The sequence below is a fragment of the Podarcis muralis genome, chromosome 14, assembly GCF_964188315.1.
Source record: "Podarcis muralis chromosome 14, rPodMur119.hap1.1, whole genome shotgun sequence".
Taxonomy (NCBI): domain Eukaryota; kingdom Metazoa; phylum Chordata; class Lepidosauria; order Squamata; family Lacertidae; genus Podarcis; species Podarcis muralis.
In genome coordinates, this window is record NC_135668.1 from 33,960,984 (window position 1) to 33,975,657 (window position 14,674).

At 45.4% G+C, this 14,674-nt stretch overlaps 1 protein-coding gene across 2 annotated transcripts in view; it reads right to left on the reverse strand.

Moving 5' to 3' along the window:
• Positions 1–1,410: 1,410 nt before the first annotated feature.
• ABAT (4-aminobutyrate aminotransferase) overlaps positions 1,411–14,674 on the reverse strand; it is a 41,708-nt gene continuing 28,444 nt past the window's right edge. For both annotated transcript variants that reach the window (XM_028705571.2, XM_028705572.2), the window contains 8 exons: positions 14,182–14,244; positions 12,697–12,760; positions 11,724–11,872; positions 11,013–11,150; positions 9,647–9,814; positions 9,079–9,225; positions 6,645–6,756; positions 1,411–5,660 (listed from right to left, as the gene is read on the reverse strand). In XM_028705571.2, the coding sequence (XP_028561404.1) occupies positions 5,539–5,660; positions 6,645–6,756; positions 9,079–9,225; positions 9,647–9,814; positions 11,013–11,150; positions 11,724–11,872; positions 12,697–12,760; positions 14,182–14,244 (963 nt within the window). In that variant the 3' untranslated portion in view covers positions 1,411–5,538. The remainder of the gene's footprint in view (positions 5,661–6,644; positions 6,757–9,078; positions 9,226–9,646; positions 9,815–11,012; positions 11,151–11,723; positions 11,873–12,696; positions 12,761–14,181; positions 14,245–14,674) is intronic.

Below are 14,674 nucleotides of genomic sequence, written 5' to 3' on the forward strand. Positions count from 1 at the left end.
AGATTCCTCCCCTTCGCTCTCCATTTCCTCTCTCCCCTGTGGCTCAGCTCCTGAGCCCCTGACAGTAATCAATTTTGGGGCGATATTTCCTGAGATCGAGGAGCAGGTTTTTGTCTGTTTGGATTTTGAATCAGGATGCAGGATTAGGCCCCAATTCAACCAGAGTGAGCTCTGGCCAGTTCTCAACAGAAGCCATCAGCTGTGAATAGTTCTGTGGAGAGCATGAATGTGCATATGTGCCAGAGAGAGAGACTCACTCACATCCAACAGAGAGTAGAGGTTGAATTTCTAGTCCCAACTCTTGCATTACTACATATTCACATGAGCCCCATGCCCCGTCGGGCCCTCTGGGCTTTCCTTTCCTTTGCACTTGCCTTGAGTGTTTTTGCCCCAGTCGCATGCTTCCTTGAACTCTGATCATGCCACTTCGTTAGGTAAAGGTAAAGGGACCCCTGACCATTAGGTCCAGTCGTGACAGACTCTGGGGTTGCGGCACTCATCTCACTTTATTGTCCAAGGGAGCCGGTGTACAGCTTCCGGGTCATGTGGCCTGCATGACTAAGCCGCTTCTGGCGAACCAGAGCAGCGCACGCAAACGCCGTTTACCTTCCTGCCGGAGCGGTACCTATTTATCTACTTGCACTTTGTTGTGCTTTTGAACTGCTAGCTTGGCAGGAGCAGGGACCGAGCAACAGGAGCTCACCCCATCGCGGGGATTCGAACCGCCGACCTTCTGATTGGCAAGCCCAAGAGGCTCAGTGGTTTAGACCACAGCGCCACCCACTCGTTAAGATAGGTGTGTATTAAAAAACCCTACCCTATGAGGTTAACCTTTACATTCATTGGTCTGCCCACTTAAGAACATAAGAGGAGTTCTGCTGGATGAAGGCAATGGCCAGTTTTTCAGCATCCTCTGCTCACTGTGGCCAATCAGATGCCCCATGGGAAGCCTGCAAGCAGGACCCCAGCCCAGGAGCCCTCTCCCTTCCTGAGGTTTCCAGCAACGGGCATTCAGAAGCATTACTGCCTCTGACTGTGCAGGTACATAATAGCCTTCATGGCAAGTAGCTATGGATAGCCTTCTCCCCATGAATTTGTCCAACAAAGCCACCACTGCCTCCTGTGGCGGTGAGTCCCACAGTTTAACTATGAGCTGCATGAAGAACTTCCTTTTATGCTGAACCTTCATTGAACGTCCACAAGTTCTAGTGATACAAGATAGGAAGAAAACCTTTCTCAATCCACTTTCTCTGTACCATGCAGGATTTTACGAACTTGTGTTTTATAAACGTTCTAATCCTTTACTTCTGCCCCCATCCCTCGCTGGCATGTCCCCCCCCCCACCTCAGACTCGTTGGCCCCAAGGGTCTCCTCCCCCTGTTTTAAAAGAACACCTCTACTCCCGTCAGATTTCAGTTATAAATATTTTATTTTAAGAATACTGATTAACACAGGAAACGTTATTTCATGGATCTGTGCGACATGGTAACTGGCTACATCAAGTTAGGTACTGGCTCACGCATGAATTTGGCACAGTTAACAGAGAGGCTGTAAACAAAGATTATTACTTTCTTTTTTTAAAAAAAGGATGTCTGTTAACACCATAGAGCTTCCCTAGGTTAAAGCATCCACCATGGTCTAAGAACCATGGTTAGGTTGTGCACACGTCTTCACAGTTAACAGTGTTCCATTAAAAAAAAAATACTTTAAAAGAAGAAATAGGACAGGCGGAGAAGTTATTTTATGAACAATAAAACAAGGATGTGGCAAATGTGCAGGTTACCAGATCTTGGGATTCCGTCAGCAGGGAGGGACCCCAGGGTCATCTAGTCCAACCCCCTGCAAAGCAGGAATCACAGCTAAAGTACAAGACTCACTACAGATGCCTACAACATCAATTGTGTCGATATGCTGAAGGACTCTGATTCCCTGCTACTGGCAATGGAGTCTGGCTTCTTTCCCAAAGGTCTCCAACCTGCTAAAGATGCGGCAGAGATTGATCTTTGATGCATGGGTGCTTGCGGGGAAATGTCTGGAAAAACATGCACAAGAAATCCAGTCTCCCAAGGGCAGGAGCAGAAGTAATTCAGTACCCTAACCCAACTATGTTTTGAAATGCTAAGTGTCGCAAGCTGTGGGATAAGCTTTCTTTCTTATGCACCAAGAGGCCTGGAACTTTGGGTGTCTACGTCCCTATCCCCATAGGTAAAGGAGTTCTTTGGACATTAAGAATAGCATCAAAGGCGGGGGCAGTATAAAATGAAATGTGAGGAAGAAGCAATTAGCCTGTTGAACTAATGACTTGGAGCACTCAGGATTATTGGAGCTATTTAGCTACCAGGTACCCAAGGATACAGACTGGTACGATACTGCTAGTTGTAAGGTGCCAGGGCAGTCTTGAACTGGGGATTCCAGCAGTCAAGTGCAGGCGCCCTGCTGTGGAATTGTGGCAGTTTGATCAATGGGAGACCTGCTGCCCTACAGCGCCCCCACTGCAAATGGCCAAAGGGTGGCAATGCAGCTACCAGCAGGTCTGGTGACACAAAGCGGCCAATGAAGGCTCCACTTGCTTCTTCCTTACTGAAAAGCTCCTGGCGACTTTGTGATTGCATAAATCATGCCGTGGTCTCTCTCCTTTGCATAGATTGTTCAGCATTGCTATAATTTTGCTGTTCCAGATTTGCTTATCATGACAGGTGGGGGGGCGAGGGAGAGGGGGGAAAGGATCTGAAGACCTTCCCTCAACCCCTGCAAATCTCGTTCAGCCATCTCCCCGACTTCTGAGATTTTAGAAGTCATTGCCTAAGTGCTTCCAAGTATCATAACCACAAGGATTAGACGCTTCTTAGTCAAAGATTCCCAGGAAGTGGGAATCACCCCACTGTGTGCTATTTCCTGTCTCTGGTGGTCAAGCACTGCAGGTTCAATCTCCCTCATATCCAAGCAGGGCTGGGAGAGACTCCATGCCCGAAATCCTTAAAAGCCCCTGCTGGTCAGAGTAGCAGACAATACTGGGTTAGGTGGATCAATGGTCTGACTCAACACAAAGTAGCTTTCTATGTTCCTAAAAGGAAGAGCCATAACCCAGTGGCGGAACATCTGCTTGGCATGCAGAAGATCCAGGTAGGACTAGGGAACCCTCCATGCCTGAAACCCCTTGCCAGACAAGTTATTTTGGCACCTGAGACACACAGCCACCTCTCCCCATCCTTGGCAGTAATAAGCAGTCCTGAATGCTGATTTTTCAGGACACACTGAATCAGCTGCCTGAAATGGCTTTTTCATCCTCTGCCTAATGGCAGAGCAGGTCTTGCTGCTGATGTTGTCATAAAAGGGAAATAGGAGACATAGCACAGGATGTGGGGTTTTTTTTTGGGGGGGTGCATACAGAAAACCCCCTTTCTGTTGATCACATGTTTGTCTTTCCCCACTTTTCAGGCAATACTGAATGACAGGGACAGCAAGGTAAGGAGTTGTGACAGAGCATTTTGAGTAGAGGAGGGTGAATTTCTCTCTTCATCCCATAACGAACTCCATTTATGAGAAGGGTATGCATGGTAGGAGGGGAGGCGGGGCGGAATAAAGGCACAGTATCTAAAAAAAAAAGCACATGGAGTTTGGCCCAGTTTTGCACAAGCAAGCCGCATACTTGTGTATCACAACCACAAAGTCTAGAAACTTAAAATCAGTGTTAAAAGTGCTGAAGAAGTTATTTGAAAATTATTTAGTGCTGTGTGTGTGTGTGTGTGTGTGTGTGTGTGTGTGTGTGTTACTTTCCTTAAAACATACCATCTTCTCCCAATCCATACAAAAGTCCACACTTTCTGCTTAGCAGACAACCTTGTAAAAAACCCCAAAAACTTCAAAACCCACACTCACAAACTCTGCTGCTTCTCTCCCCCGCCCCCATCTCTCTCTCTGGACACCGAAATTGGCAGGAGGACACCTGTGTGCGACATATCGCCCCAGCATGGAAGATATTTGAGGCCAAGTGACAACGCTTCAAGGCTAAAACACAGTCCAGCCACATGCAGCTGCAGGTCTGGGGTGGCAGGACGGACCATTTGCTTTTGCCGCCTGCCTGGGATTGTAAAATGGGAAGGTCATCAAAAACTGCCCCACGTTCAATGAGCTGGTGTGTTCACCAGTTAACGCAGGCCATGTTTCATCCGCAAAAGGCTAGGCATTGCTAAGAGAAATTAGTATTCTGGTTCCGACAGATGAGGGGTGCCTTTCTGCACCTTTGCAACAGGGCTGTTCATTGTGCATTTCTAAATGTGCAAATCGGGACCTTTTGCACCAAGCCAGATGTTTGCCTTCGGAAGCACCATCTACATCATTTAGTCTCACCAATGTGACTTTAGTAGAATCACAGAATTCCAGAGCTGGAAGGGACCCCAAGGGCCATCTAGTCCAACCCCCTGCAATGCAGGAATCATAGCTAAAGAATCTCTGACTTAAGCTCTGCTTAAAATCCTCCAGCGAAGGAGAGTTCTGTGCTGGCAGAAATATTTGGCACAGGAAGTGTGGGTAGGTATAAAAAGAACCTCTCTTTATTAAGGAGGAGCTCACTGGCCAGGGGTCCAAAGTTCAGTGCCTGACATCCCCACTAAAAGGGTTGGGGTAGCGATCCCAAACATATACAATGCTCAAAGGCAGTGACCCATGCTGGGTTAGGAAACTGCATCAAAGAGAAATTGGGTATAAGCCTCTGGTGAGCTGCATATAGGGAAATGCAACAGGGAACTCAACAGGAAATTGGGACCCAGGGTCTGAGTCCAAAGGCATGCAAGCTGAAGCTAAGCAGGTCCGAGTCCAGTCAGTGCTTGGATGGGAGATGTCCTGGGAACCTGGTAGATACCACCTTTGGTACCACAGAAGATGAAAAACAGGACATATATGCAAGGAAAGAAAAAAAGGTGGGTGTTTTTACGAGAAAGAGGGGGGAATGATTCAATTGCTTAAATACAAACACAGTTGGCTTCAGTCAGTGATTATTTGTGGGTCTGGGGGCTCTGGGGGTGTGCATGGATGTGCATGAATAGCTGCTCCCATCTGCATTGGTATGTATACAGAGCTCTGGATCAGTGGCAGTAGGTGTGCATTTTCAAAAGTCTCACTGCCACCTTAAGGGTAGGAAATTTGTTGTTATAAACGCTGAGAAGCTCTCAGGAATCCCGCTTCAGAGACTAAATGCACCAAACATCTAGCATGTGTCCTAACCAAGATAATGAACAACCCTTAAGTCCCCATCCTGAACAGGTCGGCTGCCCAGAACCGAGAATACTTGCAAGGAATTTCAAAAGCACCAGAGGGTGTCCAGAGTTTTAAGTCGGAAGCAGCTCAAATTGGTGATAAGCATGGAAAAATAAAACAAACGTTTGAAAAACAAAACAAACCCCCCACTTTATGAATTCGGTTTTTCCTATTAGTGAAAATATATATATATATATATTTATATATATGTTTATGATTTTAAATAAACTATTCTCAGACTCTTATAGGATTTGGGCTCTCTCAGTGCAAGGTAAGACTCGGCTACTTGAAGTCTGCCAAGATGTCGCTGAAGATGTTCAGGAAGAGGTGTGCGTGGTGGTCGCGGAAGACCAAAGTAGGCCGGAAACGGATTGATCTGTCGCCGCTGCCTCCTAACACGACACCTAAGGACAGGAAAACGCAATTTAGAAATGCCTTGCGCTCTTTAGTCAGACAGCATACAAGCAGAGGAATGTACACTTTGCACTAAATCCCTCCTTCTAACAGAAAACTAAATTATGCTCAGCACAGACCCCTTGAAAATCATGGACTTAAGTTAGCTACGTCCTTTAATTTCAGTGGGCAGGCTTTAACGGTCATTGGATGTGACTCACATTTTCTGCTTTTTCTTTCTGATTTCAAAGAAGTTATTCAGGGTCGGATTTAGGGGAGTGCAACTGGTTCACTTGCACTGGATGCCCAGCGGAGAGGGTGCTGCTGGGGCAGCGTGACAACGACAAGCATCAGAAGGCAAGAGACGGGCCCCTCAAATTTAGGTGTTGCACAGGGTGCTGCTGAAATTTTAAAGCCTGAAGTCCACCACTGAGTTACTTGGTTTGTGATTGCCAAAACAAAATAATCTGCAGACTTGAAAACAGACTTTGTAACATGGAGGATTTGTTTACCAAAGTGATCATCTTTTGTGGAATGCTGGATCAACTTCCATAAGTATCACAAATCCGCAGGATCAAGTGTTTTGCAATGCATTATTTTATAATACATAATTAAGTTCATTTTACAATAAATTAAAAACAAATAAACTCCGTTCTGTTTGTTTCTTAAAGTAACTTTCTAGTCCTTACTCCTGCTAAAATGTTCATGAACATGTGTGGAGAATAACAGTGAACTCTGATGCCAAAGAGATCAAGATTTTCACTGGTTGCAGGTTGGACCTTGCTGCCCTTTTGTCACTAGTAGCATTAAATGAAAAACAAAACTTGTAGGATCTATTATGCAAAATGAGAGCAATTATGCAGCTGCTTGATGCCACTGGGTGACAACTCCCACCATCACTGGCCATTAGCTATGCAGAGTAGCCAAAATCCTTGCGACTCAAATTGATGAGAAATAAGGAAACAGGTGCAGCTACAAACCCCACAGAGCCTTACCTTTGTTTCTGGCTAATACAATGAGCTTGTTCCTGATAGCATCATTTGGAGTGTCAAATGAACAGAAGGTCCCTCGCCCTCGCACCCTGCTCATCAGATGTGGGTAGCGGCTCTGAAAAGAGGGAAGGAGAATTTAAGCCAGTTCTAACTCTGCTTTTGCTATGAAAAGAGAAGCCAGGATTAGTAGTGGACAGGGGAGCTGCCTTCTCTGGGAGAAGCCTCTTGCGTGGTGTCCAGATGCAAGGCTAAAAAGAGACCCCCAAACACACATAGTACCTAACAAAAATGGCTATTGTTAGTGGCAACTTCAAAGAAAACCAAGCAAGCTGCTGCTGCTGCTTTGTTGTAAGACAAAGGCGAGTTTGCTGGATCAGGCCAGAAGCCCATTTAGTCCAGCATCAGCCAGCCAATAGCTGATGGAAACCCACAGGCAGGATCTGACTGCAACAGCACACTCCATGCTTGCAATTCCTTCTCGTTCCTGCATTTGTACTGTTGCCATACGGCTGGAATCTCTCAGACATACACAGAATACTGTAGCAGGAAGCTGTGTCTGGGTGGAAATTGGCAAAATATCCAGGAATATCCGGACATATGGCAACCCATGTCAGCAATGTCATTTTTGGCTGATTTTCCTTAAAAATAGCTCAAAAACACGATTATTATTATTTTTAACTTTTGTGTATGGATTTTCACTTTTTGAAATATGGGAACCCTACTATTTGTCTAATCCTTTTTCAAAGCTATCCAGGTTGGTGGCCATCACTGCCTCCCATGGGAGCGAGTGCAAAGAAGTACTTATCTTTTGCCCTTCCAGAATCTCCTAACATTCAGATTCATCAGATGACTGCATTCTTATTAAATTATGCAGGAGAATGAATCGGTTGATTTCAGTCACTGACCAGAGTGTATGTAGGAGAGCATTATCTCCTTTCTTTACACCATGCATAATTTTATATACCACTGTCATGTCCCCCTGTTAACTTGCCTTTTCCCCTAAACTAAAATGCCCCAGTCCTTGTAAACCTTTCTCCAACCCCTTAGTCATTTTTGATCCCATTTTCTGAAACTTCTGAGCTTCACAATATCCTTCTTGAAGTGAAGTGACCAGCGCTGTCCAAGTCAGGTGTCACCAAAGACAGGTGTAACGGCCTAGCAATATCGGCTGTTTTATTTTCAGCTCATCTCCTTAGGATTTCTAAGATGAAATCTGCCTTTTTCACAGCTGCAGTTCAGTTGTATATTACACTGTGGTGTTGCCAGCTATTAATCTAAACCCTGCTGAATCACAGGACAAAAAGCCAGGCAGCAGCAGAAGACAGCTTTGCTGGCACCTCACTGAATAAACGGAGCTGGTGTCTTCTTACTGCAAGTGAGAACAGAAGGTATTGTTGGTGCAAATCCTTGCACCCTTGCACCCTGCTAAACTGCCGGAGAAGGCAGGGCTTTGCTTGCACCTTGCCGACTGGAGATTGCATGTTACTTGCACCACACAGTGACTGGAGGCAGTGATATTTTGTTTGCGGCAGAGGATACTGTACACGGATTTGGCTGCATTACCAGCACTCAAAGTAACAGCCAGTTTGCATAATTACACATCTATGGCTTGAGGAAAGCTTGAGGGTTTAGCCACGGACACGGTGGCTGAGTCTATGTAGAACAGAGATGGGAAACCTGTGGCCCTCCAGATGTTGACGGACTACAACTCCCATCAACACCGGCCACTGGTTAGGCCGGCTGAGGCTAATGGGAGTTGGAGTCTGGCAACATTTGGAGGGGAGGGAATAGGTTCTCTGCCCCTGATGTAAATAAGATGTTATTCTCTCTGCAAATAAAATGTCAGCATCTTCTAAAAAGCTTGGGCTGTGATTGCAACCCAATCTTGGATTTCTTATTCTTATAATACCCGCTCAGCTGCAATACAAAGAACCGGCCAATTAGTGCTAAAATCTGTCCCCCAGATTCTCAAAGGTTTCATTCCTTTGCAGAAGAGGCATCTGTTTCTTGGCCTCATTCTTGGGGCACTCTGGGATTTCTTTAGCATTTCAAAACCTACTCTTGTGATTTAAGCACCAGCCTAGCAATTGTCACCTGCAAGAGTGGTACATATATATATGTTTGTAGCTTAATAGTGAGATGATTTGTAGAATGACAGGAAGCTCACAAACTGCCCTTGGCCACCTCAAAAGTGTATCAAAAGCCCTGTACCCCACCCATTTGGATTTAATCAATTTAGGAAGAGTCTTTCTGGATCAGGCCACTAAGATGCCTGAAAGGGAAACTCGCAAGTAGGACTTGAGCACATGAGTACTTTCCCCTTTTGCAGTTTCCAGCAACTGGTTTTCAGAAGCATTACTGCCTCCAGACATAAAGAAAGAAAGAAATCACAATTTATGGCACAGAACTTGATGAAGATTTCTGCACGGAGGCTTACCTGTAAATCCAGCAGCCCTGACAACAGAGCTTTCCCTGCATGCGTAACATTGCTGAGAAGATCCTCTCTTTTGATAACATTAATGACTTCTGCAAGCAGAAGGTTCTTGGAGGGATCTCCAAGCCACGTGTTGAAAATCCGATATGGCTGCAGGGCAGATGGATGGAAGGAGAGAACAAGGGGACAGGAGAAACAATGAGGATCGTAAGAAATGCTTAGCCCAACAGACTCCAGTATGCTTAACTAACAACACTGCAAGTTAAGAAGATAATGCCTTGCACATCTTTGCTCCTTGATCCATTAAGACAATTGAAGGAGACTTTGGCCCCTCTATCAGGCTGCCGCCCACCATCAAAGCAACAAGGCTGCCTGCCGACACTTAAACAAAACATTCCATGCACTTCAATGGAGTTGAGTGTGGTTCAGTTTCCTCTAATGCACTTTTTAACAGAATGACCAGGGAGTCAGCTGAGAGAGGGGTAAGGGGTTTAAAACCAGCTGCACAGATATTGTTGTAGGGCAGCATGTGGAACCAAATGAAAGCTAAGGTTCCCTATCTGTGACTTACAGCATTGGCCCGGAATTCCTCTTTGTGGAAAAACCCGCCACTCATCATCTTCTTACTGAAGCTCAGCACGTCGGCTGGGTCATCCAGGCCCCAGTGTTCATGGGCCCAGAACTTGCCGGTACATCCGCCTCCCGTCTGCACCTCGTCCACCAAGAAACCACAGCCATGCTGCTCAGAGAGAGTGGACAATGTTAGTTACTTGGAGAGTCAGTGGTGATGTCATGCTTAGAGTGCTAGAGTAGGACCGGGGAGACCAGGGTTCAAATCTAACTCAGGAAGCTCACTGGGTGACCTTGGGCTAGTCACAGCCTCTCAGGCTAGCATACCTCACAGGGTTGTCGTGGGGATTAAATGAGGGGGAGAACATGTGCACCACTTGAACTCCTTGGAGTAAAAGGTGGAATGTAAGCACAAAAACTAAGTAAAATAAAGAACTGGGACTCTTAGCAGGTAGGGTTAGGAGGAATAACAAGGAACTGCGTAGGACAGGTGTTTCCCTGCTGCCCTCCCTGCAATAACTGCAGGAGACAGCAGTTTACAGGTTATGTGGATGAAGCATCTGAGATGCCTGCACTGCACATCCCACCAATAGAATTGCTGTGCAGTTGGACCAATGGGACCCTGCATTCTTCATCTGAGGCCCTTCTCCATGTGCCTCCTCTGATGGAGAGTAATAACACAAAAATGGCCTTCTTAGTGGTGGCTCCCGGCTTGTGGAATACTCTCCTCAGGGTGCCATCATTATCTGTTTTTAGGCATCAGGCAAAAACATTTTTATTCACTTGGGCCTCTGGATTTAAAATTTTCTGCCTATCTTTTAGTGGGGTGGAGTTAGTCTACTCAGAGTAGGATTAGCATTGGATACAACCCCAAATAATTACTGTGTTATCATGTTTGTTTTCAACCTGTGCATCTAAGCATAATTCTTTTTTGGGGGTGGAGAGGAGGCAGTCTATCCTGCTCTCTGTTTTTGACATTAATTAATATTTCAGTCTCCTTGAACTGAAAACTAATAATAATAATAATTATAATAATTATAATTAAACAAATTTATATACCACCCTGCACTGAAAGACCACAGGGCAGTTTATAACATAGAACACAAAAGTCAATACATAGAATATCTATACAATATAAAAATCAAAAGTTACATAAATACAATTATGATAATAAAAAATAAATGATAGAATAGAGATTCTTGGAACAGCATAAAAAACAGACTGGATTTGTACATAGCCTTTGGGATACAAGTGCCTCGTAGCAGTAACAACAACAACAACAACAATAGCAAACATTCAAATTAACCCACCACAAACAATGGGAAACTTGGCAATATCCCAAATTTTAAGTCTGGCTTTCGACCAACCTTCCTGGCAATGTCCCTCAGCTTTCTGAAGAAGTCATCTGAGGCATGGTTGTCCCCTCCTTCTGACTGAATGGGCTCAACGATAATTCCTGCCACGACTTTCTTCTTTTTCCTGTATTTTACAATCAAATCTTCCACCTGTATGTTGAACATTTTTTTTATTTTTTGAAAAAACAACTGGCTGTTGACACACCCCCCCCCCCATTAAATGTAAGAGCCAACTTATATTTTAAGGGAAAATAAAATGGAAATGATTTGGGGTGGGTGAACAAATGATGTTTGGGTTATTCCTTCAGAGAAGCTGAGTACAGTTGGCTTAAACTGGCTCTCTTATCTCTTCTGTCAAGGTCATGCTGACTATAAAAGCAAGGCCAGAAGGAGCCTGGGTTTCCCTTTCTCTTTCTATCTCTCTTCCTTCTGGTGTGGTGTTCTGTATATAGTGTTGAGGGACTTAAGTATAAGTTATTGTAAGTTTAAGTCTGCTGCAGCTTGATTTCTTATGCGGAGTGCCAATCCTGAATGTATTGGATTTGTGACCATTGTGTTCATTTGCCTTCAGTAGCAGTAAAGCTCTGCTGGATGAAATATTAATTGCCTCTGGTCTATTTTTGGGGAATCCTGCAATGTGTTTAATTTTTTACTCTGCTAACTACACATTGGAGTTCTGCTCTGAATCAATATATGAGTAGAATTTCATGACCAAGATCTCACCTCCTCTAGGCAGCGGGCCTCTTCCTGTTGATTTTCTCTCACAAAGTCTTCCAGAGGATACTTCAGCCTCGGAAAGGGAGCGATGGGCCAGTCAAAGGAAGGGATGTCCAGTTTGTGGATGGCTTTGGAATGCGTGGCAGCTAAGCAGCCTGCAGGAAGGGGCAACACCAACACATTGACTCGTTTATTTTTTTTAAAAGCAGTTTCTCTCCTTTCTGGTTTTCTTAGAATACATTCCTGGCAGCTAAGCATCAAAAGTAACAGTTATATAATATAAAACATTCAAGATGTGGCACCCATGCCACTTGCCCACAGTCTGATGTGGCACAATCCATCCATCGATCCCATTATGCTACCCCTGCCTCAGAATGAGACCAAGAAAATGGACTGTACCACTCTAATTGCAGGTGTGAAAGAGCCTCATTTTTAGTACCTCCTTGTGTAAAGAAGCTCCCCACAAGAAGAAAAGTAGTGCAGCAGGAAAATTTATACTGCTTTGCTCGTTTTCTACGTGAGAGGATTTATTCTTAACGTGCAGGAGCATATTTAGGGAAGTTTTTAATGTTTGAGTCTATTTTTAATATTCTGTTGGGAGCCGCCCAGAGTGGCTGGGGAAACCCAGCCAGATGGACAGGGTAGAAATAATAAATTATTATTATAAATTATTATTATCATTATAAAAAATGGCACACGCACACCCACCCGCCTATCCAACTAGCTTGTCAGTAGCATTCAATCTATCACCGCATGCCTCTCTCAACTGCATGGCATTGATGTTGCCTGACTGCCAAGGCTGCTGTTTGTTTTGAGGGGCGCCATGGCAAAAAGGCATCTCATAGCCCTCTCTTCTGCACTGCTACCCCCATCCTCCAGACAAAGTAGGGAGAAGGATACCACACAATGCAGTGGTTCAAGTAGCCCCAAACTCTTCCCCGCCTCCCCCAAAAACACACATCTAAACACTTTTCCTTACCCATAGTTCTCCCGTGAAATCCGCCCATAAAGGAAAGCATACTGTACTCTGGACAACCGGGGGGCTGGAATCAAAACAAGAAACTTATTTGCTGAGCATTCATCCTGATCCGCTGGCACAAAGCTTATTCAGAAGTCAGATGACATCTGGACCGATGAACGTTCCTTCTTATCCCTGGGATACAGCAATAAGCATTTGACCCAGTTTGCTTGCAGGGTGTTCATTTGCCTTCCTGTTAGCTACTTGTCCATCCCACACTTTTCAACGCATTTCCCTGTCACTTTCCAAACCGCAAAAAAGTCAGGTTCTCTCTTTTAAAGCATGTTTGCTGTGCTAGGGCGACAGAGCGTCTGAATTCATTTGCATGTTGTAGAACTAAAGTTATGGTATGCGCTTTAATTCAAGGTAGGGAAAAGGGCTAACCAAATGATTGACGGGGTGGAGTGACTGTTCTGTGAAGGAAGGTGGCAGTATCTGGGACTTTATAGTCGGGAGGAATAGCAAGTCGGAGTCGACGTGACAGAAGTCTATAAAATTATGTCTGACACGGAGTGCAGTTTTTCTCCCTCTCCCCTAACACGAAAACTCAGGGATATCCAATGAAGCTGAATGTCAGAAGATTCAGTACAGATAAAAAGAAGGCCTTCTTCATGTAGAACATAGTTAAACTGTGTTACTCACTGCCACAGGAAGCGGGGATGGCCACCAACTTGGATGGCTTTGAAAGATGACTGGACAGATTCAAGGATAAGGATAAGGCTTACCAATAGCTACTAGAAATGATGGTTACACTCTTGTCTCCAAGGTCATAGGCAGTGATGCTTCTGAATACTGAAAGCCACAGAAGGGGGGAAAGCCCTCTTGTGATCAGGTCCTCTTTGTGGGTTTCCAACTGGTTGGCCACTATGAAAACGGGATGCTGGACTGGATGGGCTTATGAATTCAGGCACTCTCATAATATTGGTTGCATAATTCAGTAGCCTCTCTAGGTGGCAGCATCAAGCCCTGTACTGAAGCTCCAGGCATTGTTACGCAACCGACCAGGCTTAGAAGGAGGGGACCTTTGTTGAAATAACCTATTCCTCATCTCTCCAGTATTCTAGGTGTCTTTCGATTACAATAAAAGCAAGACAGAATAACAAAAAAGAGTAAAACTGCAAAACGTTTGTGTCCTTCCGTACCAGGGGCTCAGGGTGGTAAGGAAAGTTCTCTCTACAAACCCCCATCCCATACCTGTTTCATCCTCCCAATAACTCTGTCAGGTGGGCTCTGATAAGGGTGACTCGTTCAAGGTGGCATTTAGGGCTGCCTGAGGATTTGAACCCGAGTCTCTCCCTGGTCTTAATCTGACAGGCTGACCATGATGCTAACACTCTTCGTTTTAAGTCACGGATGGGGATCTTGCCTCCTCTAGGTTCCACATGCTTACTTTGCATCCAAGAATCTGCAAATCTCCACCAGGTGACTCAGATACGGCTCTCTTACCTGGTTGATCATGCATGTCTCCAGCTCTTCCTTGGTAACACTGTTGTGCCCCCTTTCTTTGCTCTGGAAAACAAATGGTAAAGGTAAAGGTACCCCTGCCCGTACGGGCCAGTCATGACAGACTCTAGGGTTGTGCGCCCATCTCACTCAAGAGGCCGGGGGCCAGCGCTGTCCAGAGACACTTCCGGGTCACGTGGCCAGCGTGACATCGCTGCTCTGGCGAGCCAGACCCGCAAACGGAAACACCGTTTACGTTCCCGCTAGTAAGCGGTCCCTATTTATCTGCTTGCACCCGGGAGTGCTTTCGAACTGCTAGGTTGGCAGGCGCTGGGACTGAACAACGGGAGCGCACCCCACCGCGGGGATTCGAACCGCCGACCTTTCAATCGGCAAGCCCTAGGCGCTGAGGCTTTTACCCACAGCGCCACCCGCGTCCCAAAATGGACTTCCTATTAAATTAAACAAATGGGCTTCCTATTAAAATTCCAGAGAT